At 47.0% G+C, this 16,769-nt stretch overlaps 1 protein-coding gene across 5 annotated transcripts in view; it reads right to left on the bottom strand.

Annotated features, from left to right (window-relative positions):
- The window catches only part of LOC311233266 (arf-GAP domain and FG repeat-containing protein 1-like), a 103,913-nt gene that overhangs the window by 20,448 nt on the left and 66,696 nt on the right, over positions 1-16,769 (bottom strand). For 4 of the 5 annotated variants that reach the window (XM_084320201.1, XM_084320202.1, XM_084320204.1 and 1 more), the window contains one exon: positions 5,499-5,615. The exons of the other annotated variant lie outside the window; for it this stretch is intronic. In XM_084320201.1, coding sequence (XP_084176327.1) covers positions 5,499-5,615 — 117 coding nt within the window. The remainder of the gene's footprint in view (positions 1-5,498; positions 5,616-16,769) is intronic. 5 annotated transcript variants of the gene reach the window in all.

Below are 16,769 nucleotides of genomic sequence, written 5' to 3'. Positions count from 1 at the left end.
TCAAGAGTCAGACAGTCCTAACAGTTCTCAAGTTCTCCAGTCGTTAGTTGTTGATAACAAAAAAACACTGCAACAAATCCAGCAGGAAATCAAATGTAGTCCAAGTCGTTTCCCCTAGCAATGCAGTTCCATTGAAAGCATCTACAGAAGAGGGTGTCAGTGACTAGCGCAGAGCGTCGAGAGGAGGGGAGCGTGAGCTGTTGAGAGGCAGAGCCCAGCTGAGAGACTTACTGTGTGCACCCAGGGTGGGCAGAGTGGTGGCAAAGTCACCCACACTGCGGCTGGAAGAGAGGGCAGCAAACACTGGCAGGGGGGGGGGGGGGGGGAGTGGTGCAACACAGGGTGAAAAAAAAAATCAACTAAACCAAAAGCAAAAGAAAGTGTGTAGTAAAAGCAAACAGACCAATGCTGAAGCAAAAAGATGGATGATGTCACCATGGTGACAGTGTGCGAGAGTGAATGGAGACTGAAAGCTGAGGCGGGGCGTTCAGTGTCCATGAGAGAAGGATTATCTTACAGAGAGAGGGGGAGAGGGAGAGGGGGAGGGAGAGAGAGGGGGAGGGAGAGAGAGAGATAGAGAGAGAGAGGAGCTTTATCCTTCACCCAGTAAAAGTCAAGCGGTCACAGTGCATGCACACTATGGTAATTATTACAACTACCAGCAGGGGGCATTGCAGAATACAACCAATTCACAGTGGGTGGGGAAACCATTGAGAGTGTGAGTGTGTGTGTGTGTGTGTGTGTGTGTGTGTGTGTGTGTGTGTGTGTGTGTGTGTGTGTGTGTGTGTGTGTGTGTGTGTGTGTGTGTGTGTGTGTGTAGGTGTGTGTAGGTGTGTGTGTGTGTGGGTGTGTAGGTGTGTGTAGGTGTGTGTGTGTGAGTGAGTGAGTGAGTGAGTGAGTGAGTGAGTGAGTGAGTGAGTGAGTGAGTGAGTGAGTGAGTGAGAGAGAGAGAGAGAGAAAGAAAGAGAGATAAGACTATATATGAGTGAGTGAGAGAATGTGTGTACATCAAAAGCCTTTAGCAGCCAATCACCGCAGAGCAAAAGCTCTTAACGAGGCCGTGTGTCCACCGGGTACCTCTTTTTGTAGCTAGCCGCTTTAAACAGCTGCTTGGGGGGAAAACGCTGGACCTGGCTCCTGTTGTTGCTAGGAGACCAACTGAAAATCCATTTAGAGCGTGGCAATCCTTCGGTAAAAGTTGAAACATTTTAAACTTTTTAACAAGCGCACAGTAGCAGCACGTAATTTCCAATGAAACAGATGGTTTCAGTCCCTGGGGTGTGGGGGGGGCAACAGCACACGTGGGGAAGGGGTTATGAGAGGAGGCACATGGGTTTGTATAACCCCTATTCATCCAGAATATCGGGTGTGTGGCCATATGTATGACCGTTATTATCAAGACTACAGCTGATCGGTGTAGACGGAGAGACGCTTAGTTGATCTATGCAAATACTTCTTCCATCATCTTCCAAGGTTTTGCTCAATCAGGGTATCTGCAGGTTAAAGTTACATTTAAGACTTTTAAGACCCTTTTAATACCACTTAGAGCAAAATTTCACAACCTACTAGCAAAATAATACACACATAGCAACACTGAACTGGCGGCTGCACTTGTGCACCAATTTACATTCTTGCGCTTTCCATTATACAAGCTCTCACCAGACACACCAAGTCCCGATAGCCCCGCAAAAAACAACGACTAGAATACAAAAACATATATTTAATGTTATTTAATTTCCAGACAGATCAGGGTGCCCCCCAAAATGTTTTATACATGTGTGAATTAAATGTAATACTTTTTTTAATACCTTTTAAGGCCTTACATTGAGAATTATGAATTTAATATTTTTTAATACCCTGCCTGCAGATACCCTGTCAATGTTAACCTCCTGTTATCTTTGGGGTAAATTTGACCCCATTCAATGTTTAACATATGTAAATAAATGGTTGACAATATGACTTTTCCTAAAATGGGTAAACATAAAATGAACATGACATATTTTCAATGTCCTGTACACACACGTTGTACGCATCAGTGTTCTTTGGGGTCTATTTGCCCCCAGGCTGTTTTAACTGTATAAAACATGTACAAATGTCAACATTTTACACATATTTGTTCTGATTGTTTAGGATGATATTGAAGTTACTATTACACGCAAATTATTAATCTTAAAACGTCCCTCTGCTTTAGGGCCCTAATCTAATCTCTATACCTGCAGTGCGAGAACCACTCATAGTTCACATGGGGAGGGGAGACTAGACTACCCATATGAACTCTGCTATTTCCTGTGAAATGGGGAGGGGTGTGCATATAACCAACTTTGCGAGAACTCTGATATTTCCTGCAACAAGGAGGGCGGGCTATATGGTTCCTGCAACACAGGGAGGGGGCATAATACCCACATTATGAGAACTCTGATATTTTCAGCAACATGGACATATATGGTTCCTGTGAGGACATTGGTCGTTTATGCAACATAGGGGAGGAGCAAACATAAATGCTTGCATAGCAGCCTTCTAAACCGTTTATCTTGGTGCTCTGTGTGGTTTCACTTCATGTTCTCTCTCAATTGAAAATGACCTTGAAGAAAAGGTTTTCTGACAGTGAAGTTTTGTCACAGCTCTTTGACGGTGAAAGTGACATAGAAGAGATTGTGTCTGAGACAGAGGATAATGTTAATGTCAGTGAGACCCTGATTATGAGGCATCCTCCTCTGATGAGAATGAGACCCTTATTGAAGATGCTCCTGTTGTCTCTCAACCGCGTCTATACTTTCCGTAGCCGCATTTCTGGCAGACGTTTCTGGTCATGTGACATGTGCGCCCATTTCCACGTCAAACAGCCTGCAAACTACCTGGCGTTCTATCGCCATGCTCTAAGACAAACTATAACCTTAACCAACTTCGAAAGAGTGCCTAAGCTTAACCGTCGAAAGAACTTGCCTAACCTTAACCAACTTCGAAGATTGCCTAAGCTTAACCAGTGTAGAAACTGGCGTCGGCCAATCAGAGAGCGTCTGCCAGAAATGCGGCTACGGAAAGTATACAGGCCTCTCAACCGCAAGCAGACACATTACTTAAATGGGGGGGGGGGGGGGGGGGGGGGGGTAATGTTTTATTTAAATGGTTATTTAGGTCAACAAAGAAACAAAGCACCTGAAACATAAATTTGGGTAACAGTTTTGATTATGATCATCTTCTGGAGGTTTAAACTGCTGGGGTCAACGGATAAATGGTGTGAAGTAAATGTGAGGATAACGGGAGGGTTCATGTTAATCAGTAAGCCCAGGGCTAAGATCTAGAATTCTAATGTGTCAAAGCTGTGATCACGTGATCAAACAGAGCAGGGTCAGTTAGCCTTGGTCTCAAGTCAGAGTTAGGCTATTACTGATATATATTTGCTTATCAAATTCCATGACAAACAGCTAAATGTCCATGACCTATATATATATATATATATCAGTTGGGACTTAAGTAACCAGGATATATGTTATTTGGGTTATTCTTCAACAATAACTCCAAGCTTGATGAAAGTGTGATCATGAACAAAATCCCAGGACATTTCCTAAATGTTTCCAGGTCTGACCCCCCCCCATATCCAGGTGTCTTTTAGAATAAGCTAGCGTGACATGTTAAGTGTGTTCCTTTAAGTGATAGTATATAATATGTGTGTACATTTGTGTGAGTCATTGTTTTTATGCGTACACGTCCATTGCATCCCTGCAAGCTGTTGTGAGTTGATGTTAGGGCTGTCCCTTCATAGTCGACTGTGGTTCCCAAAGTCGGGGTCGCGACCCAAAGGTGGGCCGCGAGCAGCCATGGGAGGGCCGCGAGATGATTTCCAAAAAAAAATTTAAATAAAAAATAAAATTCTCCAGGCCACTGAACTTAGAAGCAGGCCAGGACAGTGTTTCTAGTTGTATTCTAAAATTCTATTCTATTGTATTCTAAAATGTGATTATATGGTTTTATATTAACTTACGGTAATAAATAAACAAAAACGAAAAATCTACTTATTTCAACGAACATTTCAAACTAAATAACAGATTATGCACATAAAACGCTGAAAACAACCGAAGCAACAATAGTATTTTAATGAGGCTATTATTATTATCATTATTATTTTGCAACAAGTTAGCCCTCTCATAAATAGCACATATAAATGAATAACTAACTTGAACTAACTTAATAGGATTGAAGTGATATTTGGCTTAAAAAATCGGCCGCCTGGCAAAAAATAAAAATAAAAAAGCCTGACGATGTGCATTGGGCCGCGGCTCTCCGACGCCTTATTTTCTGGGTCCCGGCCTGAAAAGTTTGGGAACCCCTAATCGGTCAGTTTGCTCTTAGTTAACCAAGAATTTGTTAGTTGATTACCGGTAGTCGATTTTTACAGGTTATTTTTCCTATACTGAATGAGTTATTTTCTGAAAAAATTACAAGTACAAATCTGGTAAGTGGGGTATTTCAAGAGGTGCTTTTGCATTGCATGCAGGGAAGTCAAATTGTTGCAGATTTGTCTATCAAATCAACTAATCGATTGTCGACAAAGTCCTTGAATGTCTTTAGCTGAGGACAGCCCTAGTCAAGGTCTTCCTGTGAGTGCTACACAGGTTTGTGCGAGAGGGAGTGGGTCAGTCACGTGGTACTCTGGTGCCAGCAAAGTTTCCCAGATACTAAAATCACATTCCAAGAAACATGTCTAACATGCCAGACATCGAAGCAAAGTGACTTGACACATAGTAGCATATTAGACTCACTGCATTAAAAGCATTATATCTCAATAGTTTTTGTCGAGATGAACTGACGGCCCAGATACCGTTGAGTAAAATCAATGGATCAGAATGGTACTCGGTTATCAGGCGATACTTAACATTTTAGGAATCAGTATCAGCAGTGAAAAAGTGCTATCGGTCCATCCCTGATCCTCGAAACCCATCCAGCATGTCGCCGATCGCAATAGTTTCCAATTATTTCCCAACGATGTCCCTCAACATTACTTTACTCTTGTGGATAGAAACAAGCACTTTATTAGGTGATCTGAACGGTGTGCAGTTGTTGTGTGTGTGGATGACAAATTCAGCGTTACAACTTGACCAACTGAGAAAGCAATTGAGCAAATGCCAGCACAAACAAACAAACTAACTGACCGTTCGCTCAACATTCACAGGTTTGGAGGGAGGGCTTTTTTGGAACGTGGCCAATGAGCGATGAGAATGAAGCAAAAGGGTCAATGGACTGGTAGTAGTCCATTACAGCGCTAATGCCATTATAATACTTGTGCCTTTGGTCATTTTAACGCTTTTCAAACCTTCATTTGTGTCACCTCAACAGTATTCTAGACTGAATAATGAATGTGTGGAACATTTTAGAAACCCACATTCATCAAATCACTGTATGCTGTAAATGAACAGGAAATTATCCTATCACCAGAGCGATGTATGGAGTACCAAGTGACTGATGCACTCCTTGAGTCCAGTGAGGGGTGTGTGTTCTACCTGTGTTTGAGGGCTGGAAAGAGGGCGCTTGGGGAGTGGAGGAGAAAGCGCCTGTCGAACCGGAGGCGCTCCCAAACGCATCGAAGTTTGCAAAGTCTGCGTTAGAGTTCTGAGGCGCTGGAGGTCAGATGAGGTCGAGACGAGGAACACACAAAACAACAGAAAACCACATGAAAAGAAAACAATGGATGAGATAAACAAATATGATTTACACACATGATGGACAATAAGAATGGACACCATCACAATGAGATTGGGATACAAACACACAATGGCTTGAATACTAAAAATGGAGCTAATGACAGAGTGGTGTTGGATGACAATGACGGATGTGGTGGCGTGGCAGTGATGGTGGGGATATCGTGAGGTTCACATCTTCCCATAGGAGGACCGCTGGACCGCTAGACCCGTCTCAGCACACAGGAGACCAGGACACAGCTGTGTGTGTTTTTACGGTCAGTAATTTAATAGATGTGCATTCAAGCTTGCCATGTGGATAGCAATACTTGCAGATGCCTCCTGTTCACTTCATTAATGTGGGTCTTTATGGCACTTTGACGGGGAAATGAGGAGACATTATCCTCTACATACAACATGAAGCAAACACTAAGAGCTTAATGCTATGGGCATTAGTAACCATGGCGATGTATGTATATGTGTGTATGCGTGTGTCCATAGCACCTCTGGTAGTATTCCATAATGTGGCAATAGTTTGGAACCACAAGTTATACAGATTAACAAGGCTATACCGAATGTCATTGCTTTACATTAAAAGCTTCTATTGAAGTATTCGAACAAAGCTTCGAATGTCTGTCGTCATATTTTATGACAAAAAAAATAATAATATATATATATATATATATATATATATATATATATCCTCAAACGAAATCCTCAATTTGAATAAAGTGATTAAATGAGTATTTTTTTTATTAAATAAACTTTCTTTAATGAATATAACTCATCAGTTTCATCAACATAAATAATCCAATAAGAGCACGTTGGTACAAAAGTGATGGTTACGTCTGATGGAGCGCCGAGCGCCAAGCGGATGCAGATAGGCTACATAATTTATGATAAATATTTTATTTTTATGACAAGTCATATACCGTAATTCCTCTAATAGTAACCCCGGCTTGTATTTGTTTCAACTGTAGCGGGTACCAGGCTTGTATTAGGAGGAGGCCTGTATAAGAGGGAGGCCTATATTTCAAATTTTCAAACGGATCATAATGAATAAATCAACATTTTGTGTCAGTTTGAACCCAGTAAAATGTACTGGGTTCATTTATTGAAACAAAGTACTGTATGAAATAGTAAACAGTGCAATTACAGGTGGTCACTGGTCATTTCAACGTTTTCAAAGTGAAATCAAGTAACTAGCTCAGTATGCAGCTCAGTATATTAGTAACCCGGCTTGTATTAGGAGGCCGGCTTATAATTGCTTAGCTCAAGAGCGCACCGGGCCATTAATAGAGACCCGGCTTGTATTTGAGACCCGGTTACTATTAGAGGAATTACGGTACTATAATAATATAATATTAGTGTAGCCTAATCTTTATCTGCAACTGTGAAGAAAAAACCCATTAGACAAAATGAATGTTGATTTAGAATTCGAATGTCAACGTTATGATATACCAATAAATTCTATTTGATCAAAAAGAAAATATATACCAATAAATTCCCAGAAAAGTACAGCAGATGGTCAGATTGAGAGGACCTTGTTGTAAACATGACAAGTGACTGAACATGTTCTGATCAGATTGTGGCCGAGACCGAGGAGGGCCCTGATCAGTAATGTTCAAGCTCAGAACTTCTTCTGTGAAAATGCTAATTATCATAATGTCAACATGGGCCCAGATGTAGTTCAAGAACTGCTGGAGCGACTGGATAGATGATGGGTTTGTCAGCCGTTTCTAGGTTTTGAGGCACAATGCGTTATCAGTGTTTTTAATGGCTCCAATAGACCTATCTCAAACCCTGCCCTCTTTTCTTGATCCTCCAACCACAACTGTTACAAAGGATCAGATTAAACCGAATATATATATTTATTGATTGATATATATTGCATAGTATTTGTATATCGTTTGATATCCCTTGTACATATACACGGAATATCCCTTTAGCCTAGTACGGACCATGATGTTTCGTTCTCCTATTGGACAGCGGTCCACAGGCGCCAGGGCCATGCCTCCGGAGTCAGGTTCAAAGCCACCGTCAAGACATGTCTGTACATGCCCGGCCTTGCCCAGGGATACGAGACAGAAATGAGGTTGGCACTAGATTGTTCGCCGTGCATATAAATATGGCGCAGGTGAATACAGAAGTAGAGTTACCCAATAAGTTGAAGCCTCACCCACGATACTCCGTGCGGTGAAGTATGGCCTGTTTGGCCCCAAATAGAGCATTGAGACCGCGTGCGAATTAATAACTGAATTGTCAGAGTTTGGCGCTATACCGTCGAGTGCGACATATTTCTATTAAGTCAGTAATAGTCTATTTGTGTATAGTATATCGTGCGGCTAAAGTTCTACAGTGACCAGCATCACCAACGCTTCCTCGTACCAGCTAGAGTGCTTATCCAGGCTGGGCTGCTTTCATGGCGCTTTCACCCGAGGAGACCTAGACGAGAACCGTGTGGACATGTACACTGGATTAATCTACCCGACGACTACATAGCCCTTTGCGGCTGGATTATATTTGTTTTGGTCCTGTGATTTATGGAGCGGAGAATCGCCGACGCCTACACGTGTGGGATTTACCCTGTGAGGAGCCACGTCGAGTCTGCGCCTCAGAGAGCCTGAGGCCGGCTAGCTTTCTTCACTGTGGAGCTACAGTCTACGGAGAACAGCTGTATTCGTCTGTGGATCAAGAGACTATTGCACCGTCTCCTGTACTTGGAGTCTCCTTAGTCATCGTTGACCAGACTCTCTACTACCGACAGATCCTCTACCCCTGCTGGCTTACAACCGGGGGGACCCTTCCAGTATCTCCCGCTATATATTACTAGTGTACCATAGATATAATTCCCTAAGATTCAGGTTGTATAATTACCTCCTGCGTAACCAGAGAATGGACATTCATTATTGATTTGCCTACGCACATTCCTTTGCCTTATAAGCGCATCCAAAGTAAAATAGAGAAGTATATTATGTACCTTTTGCTGCAATAAATACTTAATTACCACTTTGTGTGGAACCGATTCATTGTGGGAAGTGTTCATCATATTTATATATCATGTACTGTATGGCCAGTAATTAAAGTACATAAAGCGGTAGTGGTTTAATGATACCATACTTATCAATACAGTCAGGGAATTGTACCCCTCAGTTACAATTGGTCCTTCGAGCCGGAGGGTAACTAGTGTAATATTAATATAGTGGTATTAATATTGACATGGCCTATGATGAACACTCCACAAAACGGTTCTCCTAAAGTAGATCGCCCGCAGCGTAGACGGCAGACACCTCAGTACTTAGAGGATTACGTTGCCAATATACTACCTAGCTTTCTACAGACGGTAAACGCGGAAAAAGTAGATAGTAAAATTATGTCCGACCCTATCGACCAGGCTACCCCGCCAATAGAGGCCCTAGTGGGTTCTAACGTAACTGACCAAGCTCACGGTAGGGACCAGGAGGGACCCGACATGACTTTACCCCCCGCCAAGACCGAAGAAGTAGTCCCCGGAGAGCTCCAGGATAAAGACAGCCCTCCAGGGATGGAACTCTACCCGCTACAAGAAGAGGAGAGCACCCCGGAGATGGATCTCCAGGACTCGCCACAGGAGAACAGATCTCCAACGAGTACTGCCAGGAGCGGATCACCTCAACCAGCGTCTTCCCCCAGCGAGGCGGACAAGATGCTGGCACAGGCATTCCTCGCCAGCCTAGCAGCCTCAACAGAGCGCGATCGACTCCAAGCACAGACGCTTAGTGAGCGCGAACATTCTTCCATGGAAAGAGAACGCCTTCAGGCGCAGCAACGGAGCGACGAAGATCGTATACGTCTAGAGATTAGACGCCTTCAGACGGAAGAGAATATGGTAAGGGACCGGGCCGAAGCCCAGCGCGCCGCCGCCGAAGCCCAGCGCGCCGCTGCCGGTGCCCAAAGAGAAGCAGAGCGCGACCTCGCTCTCACCAAGCGCGAAGCCAAGCGCGACCGATTACAAGCGCAGATAATGGAGCAGCTGATCACCAGGGCAACACCCCCTCCCTCCGCACGGGGTTCCAGGGCCTCGTCAAGACAAGGGTCAAGGGCACCCTCCCCTACCCGATCAAGCGACCCTGAGCCCGACCACCAGAGAAAGCCTATACCCCCCTCCGAACCCCTTCCCCGACCGGTCCAAGTGAGACCCAGCTACAAGGAAGAAACGGTCTACACCGCGGAGAGGCTAAATAGACGACTACAGGATCTAGAGGACCTGCCAGAGGAAGAAGAAGAGGGAGAGGAGGAGAGTCAAGCCCGACAGCAGCACAGTACTCCACAGAACCAGGAGGTCCAGTACAGCCCAGGCTCTACCCCCGCGGCTCTGCGCTACAGACCCCCGACTCAATTCACGGGTGAGCTTGACGCACGACCAGCCCCGAGGAACAGCACCTGGATACGCGGGCCATGGTACCCAGCAGGTACCAGCCCACCAAGAGGCGTAAGAGGAGACTCGCCTAGGAGGCCTCTCTTCCAACGCTCACCGATGTGCCAGCCATCCATGGCATCATACATTGGCACACAGACGTTTCCGGACTTCACCCACGAGAACAGAGCACAGTACACGGAGCTACGAATGTGCTTAGAGACAATGATGTCCGATGTAGCTGATGAACCGTACAAGTATGCTATCCTACTGAAGCACCTCAAGGTGCCCCGAGCGCACAATATAGCGCTGGCCTATGCCACCTCTACTACCCCATACACAGCGGCTCTAGCAGCACTCGACCAAAGATATGGACGCATATGGGACTACGTAATACAAGAGATAAGGCATATTGACCGCCTACCCCCAGCCACAGACAATCGCTCACTAGATGACCTGTCTATCAAGGTACAATCCCTGGTAGGGATGCTGGGGGCGCAAAGAGAAAAGGGTATGCACGAACTGTACGCGAACTCTAATGTCGAGAGGATTTTAGAGAAGCTTCCGCCCGCCCGACAAGAGCGCTTCAGGCGGCAAAGAGACCACTGTGATCCTAACGGTCCCGAGCCATCCCTCCTAGACCTAGCCGACTTCCTGGCGAGAGAAGTCAACAGCCTACGGTTGGATACGTTCATGCGGAGCACACCAAGCTCCAGAGAGGGACCTAGGAGAGCAAACGATGGCCGCAGATTGGTGACCGTCATGCACCAATCAGAATCAGTACCGAGCAGCAAGAACCACAGTACCCCCTCGATGAAAGAGAAGTGGAAGATGGTGTGCCCGTACTGCGAAAAGGAACACTGGTTGTCACAATGTGACACGTTCAAGAAGATGACCGCCGACGAGGTGAGTCAATGGATAAAGTCCAACCGACGCTGTTACCGATGTGCGCGCAGTCACATGGCAGCCGATTGCCGCTTAAAGAAGAGGTGTAATCGGTGTGACGGAGCCACGACAGTAACAGAAGAAAGCCTGCACCCTCAAGCAGCACAAAGGCAAGTGTTATGTACATTGACCCCGCCAGCAGCGGGGGCGCCCGGGTGCTCTTAAAGGTGGTCCGCGTAACACTGAGTTACCAAGACAAGGTCATGGACACTTACGCCGTTCTTGACGACGGGACTGAGAAGACCCTTCTCCTCGCGTCCGCTGCGGCCCAGCTGGGGCTGCGGGGGAGCGAAAACCAGATGACGATTCGGACAATAAGAAGAGATCTAAAGACGATAAAGGGCGAGAATGTCTCCTTCACTATCGCAGCAAGCGGGCAGCCAGAGAGACGGTATAGGATTACTAACGCTTTCACCAGCCAAGAAATAGGCCTGTCGCAGTACACCTACCCCATCGCCAAGCTGATGGATAAATATGTGCACCTGCGTCAACTACCTATACCGCTCATAGACGGTGCCACCCCGACCCTGCTGATAGGCTCCGACCATGCAGACCTCATCGTCCCGATAGACCGGGTCCACACAGGGCCCAGAGGCTGTCCTGCAGCAGTCGAGACCCGCCTAGGATGGACATTACAAGGCCCCCTCGCTAAGTCTCTTAACCGAACAGCAGCCACTAACTGCCTCCACTCCAGAGTGACAGAAGAAGACACCACCCTCCTACAGCATGTCGAGAGGCTATGGACACTAGAGACAATGCCCTTTAAGAACGAAAAGAAAGACATTCGTTCCAAGGAAGACATTTACGCTATAGCCCTCCTTGAGCAGGGGACAAAGAGAGTCAAAGTCAACGGAGTGATGAGATACGCAACTCCACTCCTGAGGCGAGAGGGTATGCCTACCTTCCACGCCCCAAAAGAAGCGACAGAGCGGTATCTATTGAACACAGAGCGGCGCCTAGCCAGAGACCCCGCTCAAGAGACGGTGTACCGCGCTGAGATTAACAAGCTAATCACAGCGGGACACATAAAGAAAATTGACATTAAAGAGGCCGATCAGACGACCGAATCATGGTACGTGCCGCACCACAAAGTCCACCACAACGGCAAGGATCGTATTGTGTTCAACTGCAGCTACCAGATCGGATCACAAAATCTGAATAAAGAGCTCTTGCCCGGCCCAACACTCGGCCCCTCTCTACTAGGCGTGTTACTACGTTTCCGCCAAGACAAGGTGGCCATCAGCGGCGACATCAAAGGGATGTTCCTGCAGGTGAGACTAGTGGAGGAGGACAAGCCCCTGCTGCGGTTCCTATGGAGAGAGAGGATCGGGGATGAGCAACCAGCCATCTATCAATGGGAAGTCCTCCCTTTCGGAACCACATGCAGCCCATGCTGTGCTACGTTTGCACTGCAAAAACACGTCGCAGAGGACCCAGCAGCTGATGAAGAGATCCGACAAAGTGTAGGAAATAGTTTCTACGTGGACAACTGTCTGCAAAGCGTCTCGACGCCAGAAGAAGCCGAGGCCCTTCTACTCAAGCTCCGCGCCTCCCTGATCAAAGGCGGCTTTGATCTCAGGCAGTGGGCCAGCAGCGACCCGCAAGTATTGCGCAGCCTCTCCCCCGAGGACAAGGCAGCAAGCAGCGAGACCTGGATGGCGACCATCCCAGGAGAAGCCCAAGAAATGACATTAGGACTAGTCTGGCGCTTCAAAACAGACTCGCTCCATTATAAACACACACCCCTGACCAAGGAGCAGGGAAGGTCGACTGCACTACCGACCACCAGACGGAGTGTATACAGAACACTCGCCAGACAATATGACCCGTTGGGATGTATTCTACCTTACACCACCAGGGCAAAGATGATTGTAAGAGCGTTATGGGACAAGGACCAGGGCTGGGACGACCCCATACCCGAACACCTTGCATCCACATGGAGAGAGTGGGAGACGGAACTCAGCTCACTCCCAGGTGTCAACATACGCCGCAGCTACTTCCCACCCACAGTGAGGCCGGAGACGTGCCAGATGGACCTGCACGTCTTCAGCGACGCCTCCGAAGCAGCCTACGGTTCGGTGGCCTACTTGCGTGCCCGAGAGGAGGGAGGAGAAATACATACTGCTTTCATCCTGGCTCGCTCAAGAATAGCCCCACAAAAGCAACAATCTATCCCGCGTCTAGAGCTCTGCGCAGCCCTAGCAGGAGCGCAACTCGCCACGTTAATCCAACGTGAACTCACCATTCCGGTGCAAAGAACAATCTTGTGGTCAGACTCCACGACAGTACTCACATGGATCCGGTCTGATTCGTGCAGATACAAGGTCTTCGTGGGAGTCAGAGTCACAGAGATTCAAGATTTAACAGAAGTAGCAAGCTGGAGGTATGTGGACACAAAACACAACCCAGCTGACGTCATCACCCGGGGAATGTCCCTGGATGACCTCACCCGTCACAACCTATACAGTGACAGGCCAGAGTTCCTCAAGCTCCCGGAAGAAGAGTGGCCTACACCCACCCCACGGGAAGCGAGTAAAGAGGAGGCCGAAAACAAGAAATCTATGTTCTGTGGATTGAACACACTCGTCTCCACAGACCCCGACATAGACGATTGCCTCACCCTAGAGAGTGCGCAGCTAAAGACATTCCTGTGGCACCACCCAGAGGTTCAGCTCACTACTGACATTACAGCAGCTGACTACGAAGAAGCAGAACTTCTTCTACTACAACGAGCCCAGAGAGACTCGTTCCCCGATGAGCTAGACTGTCTACAGGGAGCAAAGCCCGTCCCATCAGACAGCAGACTGCTCCACCTAGCCCCCGAGAGCGACGCCCATGGTCTCATCAGAGTGGGTGGTCGTCTGCGGAGAGCTCCAGACTTACCGGATGACGTCAAGTACCCGATAGTCTTAAACAGCCGACACAAGGTCACAGAGCTGATCATAAAGAAATACGACGAGGATGTGCATCACGCCGGGGCAGAGAGAGTCTTCGCGGAGATCAGACGTCGTTATTGGATACTGCAAGGGAGAGAAGCAGTGCGGCGCTTCCAGCGAACCTGTCTAGACTGTCGTAAGTGGCGAGCGCAGCCCAGTATACCCCGGATGGCTGACCTACCTCCCTGTCGCCTCCGACTCGGCGACAAGCCTTTTCACTCCACCGGTATGGACTGTTTCGGCCCGCTGTATATAAAGAAAGGAAGAGGAACCGAGAAGCGGTGGGGTATTGTATTCAAATGCATGACCACCCGAGCGATGCATATAGAACTCCTTCCAACCATGAGCACAGACTCATTCCTTATGGCCTTCCGAAGATTCACATCGTGGAAAGGCAAACCGTCTATATTATTGTCTGATCACGGGACAAACTTCAAAGGCGGAGAAAGAGAGCTGAGAGAGAGCTTCCAAGCTATGGGCCCAGAACTTAAGACCCACCTCGCTCCATCCCAGATTGACTTCCAGTTTAATCCCCCGAACGCACCTCACTTCGGTGGAACTTGGGAACGAGAAGTACGTTCAATAAAGACAGCCCTGTACGCCGTGCTTGGGGCCCAGACCGTGGCGGAAGAAGTCCTAATGACAGTCCTCACGGAGATCGAGGGAGTATTGAACTCAAAGCCCCTCGGATACGTCTCAAGTGATGTAGCAGATGTCGACCCAGTCACCCCCAACACACTCTTGATGGGGCGGCTGGACCCCGCGCTACCACAGACAATGTACAGGCCTGAAGAAGCGAACGGCCGAAGAATGTGGAGGTACAGTCAAGTATTGGCTGACAACAGCTTCCTACTCCACTATCTACCGTCTCTACAGACCCGCCAGAAATGGGTGAAAGAGAGAGACAATTTGACAGAAGGAACAGTCGTCATGATTATCGACCAGTCACTACCCCGAGCTATGTGGCCGGCTGGCCGCGTAAGCAAAGTGATCACCGGTGCCGACGGAAAGGTCCGAGCAGCCGAAGTGCTCGTCCAAGGACGGATCTACACCCGACCCGTGGCGAGGCTAATAGAACTGCCAAGGCTCCCCGATACTATCGATGACGACCATGACCCCATGACTTTGTGAACTGCCCGACCCCTCACAACAGACATTGAGTAGTGGACAGTGCGGTTAATCTGTCTCTGTTTAGCTAATTAGGTGGGACTAATTAGGAGGCGGCTGTTACAAAGGATCAGATTAAACCGAATATATATATTTATTGATTGATATATATTGCATAGTATTTGTATATCGTTTGATATCCCTTGTATATTCCTTGTACATATACACGGAATATCCCTTTAGCCTAGTACGGACCATGATGTTTCGTTCTCCTATTGGACAGCGGTCCACAGGCGCCAGGGCCATGCCTCCGGAGTCAGGTTCAAAGCCACCGTCAAGACATGTCTGTACATGCCCGGCCTTGCCCAGGGATACGAGACAGAAATGAGGTTGGCACTAGATTGTTCGCCGTGCATATAAATATGGCGCAGGTGAATACAGAAGTAGAGTTACCCAATAAGTTGAAGCCTCACCCACGATACTCCGTGCGGTGAAGTATGGCCTGTTTGGCCCCAAATAGAGCATTGAGACCGCGTGCGAATTAATAACTGAATTGTCAGAGTTTGGCGCTATACCGTCGAGTGCGACATATTTCTATTAAGTCAGTAATAGTCTATTTGTGTATAGTATATCGTGCGGCTAAAGTTCTACAGTGACCAGCATCACCAACGCTTCCTCGTACCAGCTAGAGTGCTTATCCAGGCTGGGCTGCTTTCATGGCGCTTTCACCCGAGGAGACCTAGACGAGAACCGTGTGGACATGTACACTGGATTAATCTACCCGACGACTACATAGCCCTTTGCGGCTGGATTATATTTGTTTTGGTCCTGTGATTTATGGAGCGGAGAATCGCCGACGCCTACACGTGTGGGATTTACCCTGTGAGGAGCCACGTCGAGTCTGCACCTCAGAGAGCCTGAGGCCGGCTAGCTTTCTTCACTGTGGAGCTACAGTCTACGGAGAACAGCTGTATTCGTCTGTGGATCAAGAGACTATTGCACCGTCTCCTGTACTTGGAGTCTCCTTAGTCATCGTTGACCAGACTCTCTACTACCGACAGATCCTCTACCCCTGCTGGCTTACAACCGGGGGGACCCTTCCAGTATCTCCCGCTATATATTACTAGTGTACCATAGATATAATTCCCTAAGATTCAGGTTGTATAATTACCTCCTGCGTAACCAGAGAATGGACATTCATTATTGATTTGCCTACGCACATTCCTTTGCCTTATAAGCGCATCCAAAGTAAAATAGAGAAGTATATTATGTACCTTTTGCTGCAATAAATACTTAATTACCACTTTGTGTGGAACCGATTCATTGTGGGAAGTGTTCATCATATTTATATATCATGTACTGTATGGCCAGTAATTAAAGTACATAAAGCGGTAGTGGTTTAATGATACCATACTTATCAATACAGTCAGGGAATTGTACCCCTCAGTTACAACAACCATTGCCTCCCTCTGGACAAACGTAGCAATGGTTGTGATTGGCAGATCAAGGAAAGAGGGTCGGGCTCAAGATAGATCAACTGCACAAGAAAACTAGTACCTGACCAGTAGGGCTGACCCCGATTAGTCAAATAGTCGACTAATCAATCGAAAGGAGCCGTAGTCGACTGCCAACCTCTTAGTTGAATGCAAAATATATATTTTTTTATTATAATATATATTTTTTTACCATTATTTCCAAAAGAAAAGAGTA

Source organism: Notolepis coatsorum (assembly GCF_963971535.1).
Source record: "Notolepis coatsorum genome assembly, chromosome: 1".
In the NCBI taxonomy this organism is placed as follows: Eukaryota; Metazoa; Chordata; class Actinopteri; order Aulopiformes; family Paralepididae; genus Notolepis; species Notolepis coatsorum.
This window is presented reverse-complemented; position numbering and strand designations above follow the sequence as displayed.